This window comes from Salvelinus alpinus, chromosome 7 (genome assembly GCF_045679555.1).
Source record: "Salvelinus alpinus chromosome 7, SLU_Salpinus.1, whole genome shotgun sequence".
In the NCBI taxonomy this organism is placed as follows: domain Eukaryota; kingdom Metazoa; phylum Chordata; class Actinopteri; order Salmoniformes; family Salmonidae; genus Salvelinus; species Salvelinus alpinus.
In genome coordinates this window covers 29,872,445-29,887,597 of record NC_092092.1, presented here as the reverse complement: position 1 = coordinate 29,887,597, position 15,153 = coordinate 29,872,445, and the positions used below count along the sequence as shown (strand labels likewise).

General features: G+C 41.1%; 2 protein-coding genes across 2 annotated transcripts in view; one reads left to right on the top strand and one right to left on the bottom strand.

The window, feature by feature from the left end:
• Positions 1–29: 29 nt before the first annotated feature.
• On the bottom strand, positions 30–7,958 carry LOC139580764 (sulfotransferase 2B1-like). The gene is made up of 7 exons (XM_071409758.1): positions 7,831–7,958; positions 3,845–3,992; positions 1,818–2,029; positions 1,394–1,520; positions 866–960; positions 395–575; positions 30–290 (listed from the first exon to the last, which is right to left on the bottom strand). Exons 2-7 carry the CDS (start codon positions 3,981–3,983, stop codon positions 181–183), a joined length of 864 nt encoding a protein of 287 aa, XP_071265859.1. The 5' UTR covers positions 3,984–3,992; positions 7,831–7,958; the 3' UTR covers positions 30–180.
• Positions 7,959–12,557: 4,599 nt separating this feature from the next.
• LOC139580762 (ras-interacting protein 1-like) overlaps positions 12,558–15,153 on the top strand; it is a 47,345-nt gene continuing 44,749 nt past the window's right edge. The window contains exon 1 of the mRNA XM_071409751.1: positions 12,558–13,674. Coding sequence (XP_071265852.1) covers positions 13,535–13,674 — 140 coding nt within the window. The 5' untranslated portion in view covers positions 12,558–13,534. The remainder of the gene's footprint in view (positions 13,675–15,153) is intronic.

Below are 15,153 nucleotides of genomic sequence, written 5' to 3'. Positions count from 1 at the left end.
ATATAGACAGACATTCAGTGACTGAGACATAGGCCTAATATGTTTAATGATACAACATGTCAAACCAACAGCAGTTCTATCATATGCATTTTATGTCTTGAATCATTTGTTTTTATAGCAACGGTTATATTGGGATTATGTGATTTATGATATTGAATGGAGGGAAAAAATATGGTCAGTTTAATCCCACACAAATTTGTATTTGATGTCCTTCATTTGTTTTTTGTAAATTGCATCAAAGTATTCTGCCTGGGCCACAGTGAATTGGTTTTTCCAATCTCCAGCGATTCCTGCAGAAACATAGTCACATTAACACTTAGGACTGTTACAGACGGCCTATCATTTCCAAATACTCTGTTCAAAGATATTGTAATTTATAAAGATATGTGGGTACCTTTCCTAAGGAACTCGGATTTATTATGGTCCATAAACTCATTGGGGACCAGGGAGTAGTTGGACATCTTGTTCTGTTTCATGTTCTTGAACACACAATGGTCTGCTATCTTCTCTATTACCTCAGAGTCCAGAGACTTCCCCATGAATTGGGAGATCTTTGACACAGAATCCCTCAGATCCTGGGGGGTTACATGATTTTATATCAATCACTTTGAAGTACTACAATTAAATATATCCATGTGTGTTCTTGACTGAATCTGACTAAGTTGTGTTGGGAGTAACCACAGTAGATGAAACATTTTTTAAACAAATTGTAGGGGTAAAAACATGGTGGTCTATACAATACATCCCTAACATCAAACACACTCATCTCGAACGCTGTATAAAGGAAGAGATGTTATCATATGCAATCATCACGTTCAAATGTAAGTCCTTTTGTTAGGGTATTGACTGAGCATACGATACTCACAAATATCATCTCTTCGTAGGAGATGTACATGGTGCGGTCCTGGTCCTTAGCATTCAACCAGCCTATCACGTGGTCAAACCACGAACCAAACATCACTGGGGGGGGGGGGGGAAACCACAAATGCATCATCAAAGCTATTACAAAAAAGGACAACTACAAATGCTCTATCAATACTTGATAGGCCAGAAGATAAGTGAATGAATTGTGAATAACAGAGGTAGCATCAATTATTCAAAGGAAGGAGACTAAACAGTACATCATCAATTGTTAATGATAATTCCAGGGTAATAAATATGCTGGACTTGAACATTGCTCTTTTGCTAAATTGCTCCTGTTCTTTCATATTGGATATTTGAGCCCATAGATTCTAGAGCCAAGTCTGCTTTATACAGTAGAGTAGGTCACCGGGACCCAAATAAATCTGCCAATCAAAAAAACATAGATCACTTAGCCTTTTCTGATTCTAAAAGCATGAAACTGATATTATCAAAATGTCTAATAGTTGGAAAATAAGAAAGAATACTAAACCTTTTCCATTGATGAACTTCTGCAGGAATTGGTCCTGAGTGCCAGGTTTGACCAAGTAGGATGCCATGCCGTAGTAGTGATAGGAGGATGTGAACACATCTTTAGGGTTTCTCATCACATAGATGACCTGGAGATGAGGAATCTCTCTGATCAACCATTCATTACCCAAGGCCATTGTGTATTATTCTAATAGTGCACAATGTGCGCAATCAGCCTTAGAATTGTAACATTCGATGTAGTGTAGTGACAGACTACATTCTCTTGACATGATGAGAAATGTGATCAACTGGGTATTAAACCCAGGTCATCAATGTGACCCATGATCGTGTTAGCCCATTGTGTTAAAGCCTAAAGCTAAAGCAGCATAGTTCACCAAACCAGCTCCACTACAGGAGCTGATCTACATGTATCTAGAGTGCACTACCTTAGGCTTGACAGTGAAGAAGGAGGCGGGCATCATGTTGTAGTGGTAGTGGGTAGCAAACAGCCGTGGTGATGCCCTCTGCTCCAGATTGAGGACACAGGCCCTAAGCTCTTCTAGCCAAGGAACCCTGTCCCAGTTTGGGACAGTCAGCACCGGGGTCAGGTCCCCTCCACTCTGTACCAGGGGAACAATCTCCTGCATCCATGTTGTACCTGGGGGGAGAGGGAGACGGACAAAGACAGCGGTAAAGACAGGTGGAGTGGAAAAGTTTGAGCTTCATTTACATACCCAAAATAAAGCTCTGGCAGGGAATGAACCCCATGAACCAGCAAGTCTGTACTCCCAAATGAAGGCATGCTAACTGCAGTCCTGGAAATGGTCATACAGTGCAATCGGAAAGTATTCAGACCTCTTGACTTTTTCCACATTTTGTTACTAATTTAAAAATATGACATTTACATAAGTATTCAGGCCCTTTACTCAGTACTTTTTGACGCACCTTTGGCATCGATTACAGCCTCGAGTCTTCTTCGGTATGACGCTACAAGCTTGGCACAACTGTATTTGGGGAGTTTCTCCCATTCTTCTCTGGAGATCCTCTCAAGCTCTGTCAGGTTGGATGGGGAGCGTCGCTCAAGAGATGTTCGATCAGGTTCAAGTTCGGGCTCTGCCTGGGCCACTCAAGGACATTCAGAGACTTGTCCCGAAGCCACTCCTGCATTGTCTTGGGTGTGTACTTAGGGTTGTTGTCCTGTTGGAAGGTGAACCTTGGCCCCAGTTTGAGGTCCTGAGCGCTCTGGTGCAGGTTTTCATCAAGGATCTCTATACTTTGCTCTGTTCATATTTCCCTCGATCCTGACTAGTCTCCCAGTCCCTGCCGCTGAAAAACATCCCCACAGCGTGATACTGGCACTACCACCATGCTTCACCGTAGGGATGGTGCCAGATTTCTTCCAGACGTGACAGTTGGCATTCAGGCCAAAGAGTTCAATCTTGATTTCATCAGACCAAAGAATCGTGTTTCTCATGGTCTGAGTGTCTTTAGGTGCATTTTGGCAAACTCCAAGTGGGCTGTCATGTGTCTTTTACTGAGGAGTGGCTTCCGTCTGGCTACTCTACCATAAAGGCCTGATTGGTGGAGTGCTGCAGAAATGGTTGTCCTTCTGGAAGGTTTTCCCATTTCCACAGAGGAACTCTGGAGCTCTGTCAGAGTGACCATCGGGTTCTTGGTCTACTCCCTGACCAAGGCCCTTCTCCCCCGGTTGCTCAGTTTGGCCGGGCGGTCAGCTCTATGAAGAGTCTTCGTGGTTCCAAACTTCTTCCATTTAAGAATGATGGAGGCCACTGTGTTCTTGGGGACCTTCAATGCTGCAGACATTAATTGGTACACTTCCCCAGATCTGTGCCTTGACACAATCCTTTCTCAGAGCTCTAGGGACAATTCCTTAGTTTTTGTTTTGACATACACTGTCAACTGTGGATACTTTTCCAAATCATGTCCAATCAATTGACTCCAATCAAGTTGTAGAAACATCTCAAGGATGATCAATGGAAACAGGATGCACCTGAGCTCAATTTCGAGTCTCATAGCAAAGGGTCTGAATACTTATGTAAATTAGGTATATGTTTTTTATTTTTAATACATTTGAAAAAAATCTAAAAACGTGTTTTCACTTTGTCATTATGGGGTATTGTGTGTAGATTGATGAGGAAAAATATTAATTCTATCAATTTTAGAATAAGGCCGTAACGTAAAAATATGCAAAAAGTAAAGGGGTCTGGATACTTTCCGAATGCAATGTATATACCGAGGGTAGGATTGCTACAGTATCATAGCTTTAGCCCACAAGTACAGACAGACCTCTTTGTGATTTGCAGTCACTCAGGCATGTGCCTTATAAAGGCAACAGTAGGCTTGACAACTATTTAGTGTTCACTTTAGTGTTGCAGCAGTTCATGTATTATCAACTCAGTCTGTGCAATTGTCGACCAATAGTCTATAGTTGTTTATTAATAAAGCTACTTACCTGACTTAGGATATGTGACAATGAGAATGTCGTCGTGACGAAAAGTAAACTCCTCATAGTATTTCAGGCTCCCCTGAGGGTGTAGGTGTGTGGGGAGGTAGACCCCCTTGTATTCTGTGTACAGCTCTGCTTCTGTCATGATTCCAAACTGCTCAGTGTGAGAGAGAACAACTGGTAAAACTGTCAGAGACAGTCTGTCCTAGCGATTGACCTTTAGTACTTCATTAACTTCGCTACGTGCTGTCGTTCACCCTCTTTCTCCCCCTCTCTGTCTGTGTTATTTTATTGTACAAATAAACAGAGTGCTGGACTAGTTGCCAGAATATATTAACGTCATGAAAGGACTTGCAGTTTGGAATGTGATATGGTGATATGCTGTTTAGGCGGATTCTGCAAGTAAGCATTTCATTGGACGGTGCATACTATGGGTTTCTCATTAAGCATTAAGTATGGGGTCAATTTCACGCCATATGTATTGTATATGTAAAATATATACAGTGGGGAGAACAAGTATTTGATACACTGCCGATTTTGAAGGTTTTCCTACTTACAAAGCATGTAGAGGTCTGTAATTTTTATCATAGGTACACTTCAACTGTGAGAGACGGAATCTAAAACAAAAATCCAGAAAATCACATTGTATGATTTTTAAGTAATTAAATTGCATTTTATTGCGTGACATAAGTATTTGATCACCTACCAACCAGTAAGAATTCCGGCTCTCACAGACCTGTTAGTTTTTCTTTTAGAAGCCCTCCTGTTCTCCACTCATTACCTGTATTAACTGCACCTGTTTGAACTCGTTACCTGTATAAAAGACACCTGTACACACACTCAATCAAACAGACTCCAATCTCTCCACAATGGCCAAGACCAGAGAGCTGTGTAAGGACATCAGGGATAAAATTGTAGACCTGCACAAGGCTGGGATGGGCTACAGGACAATAGGCAAGCAGCTTGGTGAGAAGGCAACAACTGTTGGCGCAATTATTAGAAAATGGAAGATGTTCAAGATGACGGTCAATCACCCTCGGTCTGGGGCTCCATGCAAGATCTCACCTCGTGGGGCATCAATGATCATAAGGAAGGTGAGGGATCAGCCCAGAACTACACGGCAGGACCTGGTCAATGACCTGAAGAGAGCTGGGACCACAGTCTCAAAGAAAACCATTAGTAACACACTACGCTGTCATGGATTGAAATCCTGCAGCGCACGCAAGGTCCCCCTGCTCAAGCCAGCGCATGTCCAGGCCCGTCTGAAGTTTGCCAATGACCATCTGGATGATCCAGAGGAGGAATGGGAGAAGGTCATGTGGTCTGATGAGACAAAAATAGAGCCTTTTGGTCTAAACTCCACTCGCCGTGTTTGGAGGAAGAAGAAGGTTGAGTACAACCCCAAGAACACCCTCCCAACCGTGAAGCATGGAGGTGGAAACATAATTCTTTGGGGATGCTTTTCTGCAAAGGGGACAGGACGACTGCACCGTATTGAGGGGAGGATGGATGGGGCCATGTATCGCGAGATCTTGGCCAAAAACCTCCTTCCCTCAGTAAGAGCATTGAAGATGGGTCGTGGCTGGATCTTCCAGCATGACAACGACCCGAAACACACAGCCAGGGCAACTAAGGAGTGGCTCCGTAAGAAGCATCTCAAGGTCCTGGAGTGGCCTAGCCAGTCTCCAGACCTGAACCCAATAGAAAATCTTTGGAGGGAGCTGAACGTCCGTATTGCCCACCGACAGCCCCGAAACCTGAAGGATCTGGAGAAGGTATGTATGGAGGAGTGGGCCAAAATCCCTGCTGCAGTGTGTGCAAACCTGGTCAATAACTACAGGAAACGTATGATCTTTGTAATTGCAAACAAAGGTTTCTGTACCAAATATTAAGTTCTGCTTTTCTGATGTATCAAATACTTATGTCATGCAATAAAATGCAAATTAATTACTTAAAAATCATACAATGTGATTTTCTGGATTTTTGTTTTGGATTCCGTCTCTCACAGTTGAAGTGTACCTATGATAAAAATTACAGACCTCTACATGCTTTGTAAGTAGGAAAACCTTCAAAATCGGCAGTGTATCAAATACTTGTTCTCCCCACTGTATATATATACAGTGAGGGAAAAAAGTATTTGATCCCCTGCTGATTTTGTACGTTTGCCCACTAACAAAGAAATTATCAGTCTATAATTTTAATGGTAGGTGTATTTGAACAGTGAGAGACAGAATAACAACCAAAAAATCCAGAAAAACGCATGTCAAGAATTTTATAAATTTGCTTTTTAATGAGGGAAATAAGTATTTGACCCCTCTGCAAAACATCACTTAGTACTTGGTGGCAAAACCCTTGTTGGTAATCACAGAGGTCAGACGTTTCTTGTAGTTGGCCACCAGGTTTGTACACATCTCAGGAGGGATTTTGTCCCACTCCTCTTTGCAGATCTTCTTCAAGTCATTAAGATTTTGAGGCTGACGTTTGGCAACTCGAACGTTCAGCTCCCTCCACAGGTTTTCTATGGGATTAAGGCCTGGAGACTGGCTAGGCCACTCCAGGACCTTAATGTGCTTCTTCTTGAGCCACTCCTTTGTTGCCTTGTCCGTGTGTTTTGGGTCATTGTCATGCTGGAATACCCATCCACGACCCATTTTCAATGCCCTGGCTGAGGGAAGAAGGTTCTCACCCAAGATTTGACGGTACATGGCCCTGTTCTTCGTCCCTTTGATGGGGTGAAGTTGTCCTGTCCCCTTAGCAGAAAAACACCCCCAAAGCATAATGTTTCCACCTCCATGTTTGACGGTGGGGATGGTGTTCTTGGGGTCAGCATTCCTCCTCCTCCACACACGGCGAGTTGAGTTGATGCCAAAGAGCTCCATTTTGGTCTCATCTGACCACAACACTTTCACCCAGTTATCCTCTGAATCATTCAGATGTTTATTGGCAAACTTCAGACGGGCATGTATATGTGCTTTCTTGAGCAGGGGGACGTTGCGGGCGCTGCAGGATTTCAGTCCTTCACGGCGTAGTGTGTTACCAATTGTTTTCTTGGTGACTATGGTCCCAGCTGCCTTGAGATCATTGACAAGATCCTCCCGGGTAGTTCTGGGCTGATTCCTCACCGTTCTCATGATCATTGCAACTCCACGAGGTGAGATCTTGCATGGAGCCCCAAGCCGAGGGAGATTGACAGTTCTTTTGTGTTTCTTCCATTTGCGAATAATCGCACCAACTGTTGTCACCTTCTCACCAAGCTGCTTGCCGATGGTCTTGTAGCCCATTCCAGCCTTGTGTAGGTCTACAATCTTGTCCCTGACATCCTTGGAGAGCTCTTTGGTCTTGGCCATGGTGGAGAGTTTGGAATCTGATTGATTGATTGCTTCTGTGGACAGGTGTCTTTTATACAGGTAACACGCTGAGATTAGGAGCACTCCCTTTAAGAGTGTGCTCCTAATCTCAGCTCATTACCTGTATAAAAAACACCTGGGAGCCAGAAATCTTTCTGATTGAGAGGGGGTCAAATACTTATTTCCCTCATTAAAATGCAAATCAATTTATAACATTTTTTACATGTGTTTTTCTGGATTTTTTTGTTGTTATTCTGTCTCTCACTGTTCAAATAAACCTACCATTAAAATTATAGACTGATCATTTCTTTGTCAGTGGGCAAACGTACAAAATCAGCAGGGGATCAAATACTTTTTACCCTCACTGTATATATATATATATATATGAAAAATAAAGTTGAATGTAAACATTCTATTTTCGAGGACGGTTGAAATAATGAATGTTGAAATCAAAAACCAAACAACTGAAAGCAAAATGCATAGAATTGTAAACAAAAATAAGACATCAAAATCAAAACCAAAAAACTTGTACGCAAATCATTTTAAAGCGAGAGCAAAACTATGACAAATTATTTTAAAAGATATTTGAAAACGAATGCAACCTATTGAATACATTTTGCCTACTCTCTTGCCTGCATTAATTACCTTTTGGTTACGCTACTCGTAAATTAGCTTTCGATGTCTGCTTCTTTGCTTTCAATGCCAGTTTTTTTCGATTGGGAATTTTGGTATTATTTTTTCGTGAAGGGCGGGGTTTAGAGGGAGGCGTAGACAATGAGTCTCCATTGGTCCACTCGTTTTGGAGTGACGGTTTTTCTTAACCCAATCAATGAACATGATAGACAGGCTTTTTCTATTGGCTACATAGCCAGATGGTCTGACGTCACCACCACGCCAAATCTTTCCCACTGTGTTATAAACATGGCGAACCAGTTAACAAAACCTGCACTAAACTTTGGGTAACTAGTTCGATTTTGCGTCATTAAATGTATTAGATAGACACGCTACTAATATCCGTACATTACCCGTGACTAACAACTGTGGATTACGTTAGCGTAGTTGGCTGGTTTTGGTGTCGGATTAACTAGCCAAATCGACATGGAATTAATGGAAAGACCTCATAGCATGCATGTAACGTTACAGCAGGCCACTGTCAGCAATATATATGTGGATGTGTGAGAAACCCTAAATCGCTTTTCTCATAACAATACCTGAAGCCTAGACTCAATCTTGCCTAAAATGTATTTTAAAGATACGCTTAATATATTGACCTGTTAAGTTACAATTTTGAAGTACGTTACTTAACTAGTTTAGTCGGCTGTCTTAAAGTTGTCTGACTAACTAGACAAATGGAATTTTATTTTATTTTTATTTCACCTTTATTTAACCAGGTAGGCTAGTTGAGAACAAGTTCTCATTTGCAACTGCGACCTGGCCAAGATAAAGCATAGCAGTGTGAACAGACAACACAGAGTTACACATGGAGTAAACAATAAACAAGTCAATAACATGGTAGAAAAAAAAAGAGAATCTATATACAATGTGTGCAAAAGGCATGAGGTAGGCAATAAATCGAATAATTACAATTTAGCAGATTAACACTGGAGTGATAAATCATCAGATGATCATGTGCAAGAAGAGATACTGGTGTGCAAAAGAGCAGAAAAGTAAATAAATAAAAGCAGTATGGGGGGTGAGGTAGGTAAATTGGGTGGGTAGTTTACAGATGGACTATGTACAGCTGCAGCGATCGGTTAGCTGCTCGGATAGCAGATTTTTAAAGTTGTTGAGGGAATGAATCGCAAGACACTGCATGCCTGTAACTAGTCGCTGCCAGCCTGTAGCTAGCCACTACCAGCCGTAGGGTTGTACATATGTTTGTATCAAACCAAATCACGTCGAAAATAGCCATTGATTAGAACCATCATTAATGGACCCAGTTATACTAGCTAGGTAACGTTACATGTATCCACCATGACGAGACTCTTACGTCATGAGATTGAAATCACATTTCGCCCTTTATGGACAGCTACTTGGTTTACAGAAAGCATACTTTCAAACTAGTCATCTGATTTGTATCTGAATTACCCTTAGATAACAAAATGTTCTGGACTAGCTGGCTATTTAAGCTAGAGACATTCAAATGTGGTCAAGTCAGTTAATGCATTTCCCCATATATCCAGCTGATGTTCACTTTGTGTTCAGCAGAGAGAGTATTCAGAGGTGGTTTTGGCTGCACACAGCCTCATCTCTGTGCTGATCCAGACTATGAGTCAGGTTCAGAGTCCAGTGCCACTGCATCAATTGCATGGTCTGGGGCATCATCAGCTGACAGAGGTGCAAGGACAGGCCCAGAGACAGCTGCATTCCTCCAGTACCCAGGAGATGGCCATGTGCATATCAATGGTCCCAGAATACAGTAAATGTGTAATTTTGCTGTCTATACTGTAAAAGGCTGTGTCAATCGAATCTGGTATCAGGATAAAATGTGATTCAAAGTCACCGAATATACTTTAAGTATTTTTATTTAGCATACGTGATAAATGGTAAATACAATTTTTGTATATACGGGTTCACTGTATCACCACGCAGGGTAAAGCAGAGAACTGACTGAAATAGTACAGACATCTTTTATACTGTGACAGATGTAGTTCCAACTTTAGAGTTGGCCTGTGACAGTAGAGGCTTAGCGTGGTTTAAACCTGCTAGCCTATCGGTGGTGCCCAGGCTGGTCCCAGCCTCACAGCACACAGGATCCAGATATCCGGCTTTTCTGCAGTCATGCTATGTTTTGTGATTAACATGTCCTATTTCTATAAGGCATATATTTTTGTTAAAAAGATAAAACCATCCTTCACAATACCCAACCCATCATAGGGTCTACCCTGTTTTGATGATTAATCAATTCAGCCAATCTGTAATGTATTACTTTTCTCATTAGCATACATCTATTGCACTCACTCACACACTTTGAAACTGTTATGCATCCACAGTTGTTTGGTACTTTACACATTTGCAGACACAATAAGATGAATAGACATGCTCTCTGATACATAGTGACACACTTAAATCTCTTTCTGATAGTTGTGTCACTCTTGTATACCTCTTCCATTTCCCTACACTTGTTTCTCATTACAATTGAGAGCAAATCAAACGTAGACTTATCAATGTGAATTTTCTCCCTTTTACTTGCAGGTCCTTTCTGAACCTCTTCCGGAGGCAGGCTGCCTCTTTACAACATTAACAATGTCAACACTGTATTTCTGATCAATTTGATGTTATTTTAATGGACAAAAAAAAAAATCTGCTTTTCTTTAAAAAAACAAGGACATTTCTAAGTGACCCCAAACTTTTGAACGGTAGTATATATATATACACACTACCGTTCAAAAGTTGTATATATAACATATATACAGTACTAGTAAAAAGTTTGGACACATCTACTTTACTCATTGGAGGGCTTTTCTTTATTTTGATTGTAGAATAATAGTGAAGACATCGACACTCTGAAATAACACATATGAAATCATGTAGTAACTAAAGAAGTGTTAAACAAATCCAAATATTTTTTTTATTTGAGATTCTTCAAAGTAGCCACCCTTTGCCTTGATGGAAGTTTTGCACTCTTGGCATTCTCTCAACCAGCTTCATGAGGAATGCTTTTCCAACTGTCTTGAAGGAGTTCCCACATATGCTGAGAACTTGTTGGCTGCTTTTCATAGTTTTGATGTCTTTATTTTTACTATTTTCTATTGTAGAATAATAATTAAGAAACTCTTGAATGAGTAGGTGTGTCCAAACTTTTGACTGGTACTGTATATATAATTTTTAAGTCCAAAAATGGATGTAGCAACTACAGATTGCCTCTTTATATCAAAAGTTTGCGAGTTTTAGCATGTGCCATTAGGTCTATGGATTTTTAGAAAATTCAGCATGAATTACATTGAACAATAAAAGCCCGACTTTTACTCTATAGGCTGGGATCCACACTATGCAGCTGTTGCGAGAGCGCATGTTTCACTGGCTGTCCACTGGTTTCAAAAACAATTATTGATAGTGTTACGAATCCCTTTTGGCCCGACAGTCAAGGGGGGGATGGTAACGAGACCCGTAACATAACTCATGCAAATTATAATTGTGAAAAAGATAGTGAGAACGGAATAACCACAGACAACTAAATTACCGTCAAACACACATGGTTTATTTGAAAACACTCGGGGGGGGGCAGGACCCAAGGAAAGAAATAATAAGTATCCAAAAACACCCCTAAGCCAGACTAGCCTACGTCACCAACAGCTAACTAACTAACCAAAAATACAGGGGGTGGTCCACCCAGTTCTAACTAGTGTTTATATACAAAGTATTCCTACGGGTAATGTATGCCCATGGGCGACCTGTCTGGTTACCCCCTTTTCCCACCGTCAAACAAACACCACAACAAAACCAATACTCACAGGTGGGGACAAAGTGACATGTAGTTGCAAACCAAACAAGAGATCTACAGACAGATGGCATTGACAGAGAGATTGAGCTCTAGAGAAAACAACTGGCAGGGTTTTTAAACCAAGGGAAAGGGACTGTGATTGGGTAAGGGAAAAGGAGCAGGTGTCTTCCGATTAGTGACTGATTGATGACTGATTGGGGAATGATGATTGTCACCTGTGAGTAGGGGAGAAGGAGAGAACAGAAATACACACAGGATACACACAGAATACTTGTATCCGTAACAATAGGCAGTTTAAACTTCTTGAGTTCAATCATTATTGGTTTCAAATACACATTTAGATTTATGAACATCCATCCACAACAACCACAATCCCTAAGGCACAAATAGCTAAATGAGAGAGCAGCAGTGTGATTCACATCCTTGCGCTATGTAGATATCAATAATACGTGATGTCCGTATCGCTGTAGACTACACCCCTGCAGTCATCCTTACCTCCAAGCGTTAATTCAAATTGGATCATTTTTGGATACAGCAGTCGCACCATTGGAAGACATAGCTTGGACTGTAGCCTACAAAAGCCCATTCCTGCTCTTTTCCCGCGATCCATCAAACACATTTGGTGTGTCATCATAGTGGTCTCTGACTTGTGGTCAGATTTGCTCAGGTGGAACAAATTTAAACTTTCGCCTTTTTCAATGCTGATTTAAATGTCATTGCTAAAACAAAGAAGTGTCCAAAAAAATCGCTAAAATCCTTTCTGAATTGAAAAGTAATCCTCGAAGTAATCATCTAGTTTTTCAAAAGTATCTAATCTGATTACAATACTTTTGCTGGTAACGTAACGGATTACAGTTACAGTTTTTTGTAATTATTTACATGTAACAGATTACATGAAATCCGTTACTTCCCAACCCTGGTTAAAATGATGATGTCCACAGTGCTCAAACATTGTCATCTAGTATACCTTACACTACTTCACAACTGAAGTGTATCTAAATTACTATGCATTATGATCTCACCTAACAAAACGACACTACAGATGAAATACTACATGATAATTGATGAGAGAGAGGCAGGCATTTGGATCTGAGGTTATCTATGATGTGAAGCGTGTTCGCCACCAGGTGGAGTTCTCAGCGCAAAAAATGAAAACAAATTGGAGTATCTTAAATTCCACTGCACCCAAAGTGCCGTGACGAACAGGGGAATACCTATTCAATTTCACTGTCAAGTTCAACCCATTTTCTGAGGATGGTTAGCCTATAGGGCTGTAGGGGATCGTGTAAAGAGAACAAAAGAGAAGAACTGAACTACTACGTTACTTCACTTTGGTTGGCAGTGGTGGGCTGACGACCACTTAGCACGTGCGCTCCCACGCAGTTGCACTCTGAAATTCCTTCTGTCAGCGCGCACCATCCAAGGTCGCCTTCCCGCCTGTCGCTTTCTTGGTACTGAGACCTCAAATTGAATGGCTACGGAGATGTAGCGATCTCGTACTTTAGGAGCAGCTCTTGCGGTGCGCGCGGTAAAATGCGTAAATGACTTAACTGTAAAATACAGATGTTCCGTTTTTTTGGACGGTGATGATTCTGACTTTCCACTCTCTGATTAGTGTTACAAGTCATTCGGTGTTCTCCTGAAACGGGTGTTGGCAATTGCTCCGCACAACTGGGACTGGAACAGCTGCATCAGAACTTGGAGCGGCGCGTTCGAAGTTGCATGCGCTGTTGAATGAAAGAAAACTAAACTACCAAGAGCAATTCCTCAACTCTGCACATTTGTTTGATTTCAAAAGTGTTTGTTACATATTTATTATATTATTTATTTATTTTTTAAAGAATACGAATATTAATTTTAGACCAACGCGCTTAACGCTCTTGGAGCCTTGATCGGGAGCTTGGAATGGACTCCACAAAGATGACTTTGGACCGGAGCCCTCTGCCTCCCAAGACAAACTCTCTCCATTCCGTGGGTTTACCTGCCTGTTCACCCAAACGGCGCTTCATAAAGCTGGGGAGAAAACCAAGTGATGGCTCTTCACAGTAAGCAATGCATGTAGGCCTACTGTACTACAATGCTTTTCAAAAAATTAAAGCATTGTATTTAGGACAAATCATTCACTAAACCCTAAACCCCAACTAAATCTTGTAATGAATAATGTGGAAATTGAGCAAGTTGAGGTGACTAAACTGCTTAGAGTAACTCTGGATTGTAAACTGTCATGGTCAAAACATATTGATACAACAGTAGCTTAGATGGGGAGAAGTCTGTCCATAATAAAGCGCTGCTCTTCCTTCTTAACAGCACTGTCGACAAGGCAGGTCATACAGGCCCTAATTTTGTCGCACCTGGACTACTGTTCAGTCATGTAGTCAAGTGCCACAAAGAGGGACTTAGGAAAATTGCAGTTGACTCAGAACAGGGCAGCACGGCTGGCCATTAGATGTTCACAGAGAGCTAACATTAATAACATGTACAGTTTCAAGGTTGTAGATGCATGTTGTAGGTGCATGTCGCTCATGGTACCCCGGAATTTGCTATATCATCCACGGGGTTAAAGGTTATGGAATTTTTAGAACCTTTCCAATAGAGTACCACAGTATGAGTTATAATACCAGGGCTGTCAACTTTAGAACAAAAACTTGGGAGTTAGATTTGCTATTTGAATTTCCATTACCCCCTGGCCCAACCCCTAGATGGGGGGTGGTTTGACAGTTTATTCAGACTATAATGAAATGGGGAGACAGGCAAATGGGAGAAACTGTAGGAAGGTTGGAAGCAGGGATTGATCCCTGTTCTCAGGTGGAAAGTTGTATGCGACACGTGCCAAGGAGTGTCACCACTACACCAAGGCTCTGCACAGGAAATACTAATATTCATGGTTGATGGCAGTGGGGAACCAAACCATAGATTGCAGTCTCCTTGTCAATAGACAGCTTTCAAGGTAAGAACACAAACATTTTGTATTTTGTAATTTGGGTGAATGATCTCTTTAAAATAGGACTGGAATAAAATCCTGCTTGCTCTCCAGAAGGGCTGGCCACCCCTGATCTGTGTTCCCAAGTGCTGGGTGTTGTTATAACAATTAATTTCTCAAAATCACCCAACCTTTAAGAAAAATCTAATGAATATCAATATTCAGGTGATTTACACATACTAGTTTAAGATCCTTGCCATTATCTTACTCTACACAGACAGAAGTTGTGAGTCCCCTTAACATCTCTGCCTAGCATGTGCACAATACTAAAATGTCAAAAATGACATTTGATTCCTGGAGCATTTAATATCCAATGCGTATCTGTATGACTTATTCAAAACTGCCCATGAATGGCTGCAAAAATACATAGCCTCATATCATTAATTTTCAATGACACAAGTAGGCATATCAAATTTCAAATATGTGAATAGACTGGCAAAACTGTGAAGAAGTGGAATAATAAAATAAGTGTGGGGATTAATAGTAGTGTTCTTGCTGACAAGCACACTAATTACCCTATATTTTAGCCCATTGTTAAAAATGA

What these genes read in the sequence shown, in the direction of transcription:
- LOC139580764 (XM_071409758.1), bottom strand. Translation starts at nt 3,983, where the DNA reads ATGACAGAAGCAGAGCTGTACACAGAATACAAGGGGGTCTACCTCCCC. An exon ending in TGTCACATATCCTAAGTCAG is followed by an intron (nt 2,030 to 3,844) that starts GTAAGTAGCTTT and finishes CTCTCCCCCCAG; the next exon opens with GTACAACATGGATGCAGGAG. An exon ending in GAAGTTCATCAATGGAAAAG is followed by an intron (nt 961 to 1,393) that starts GTTTAGTATTCT and finishes CCCCCCCCCCAG; the next exon opens with TGATGTTTGGTTCGTGGTTT.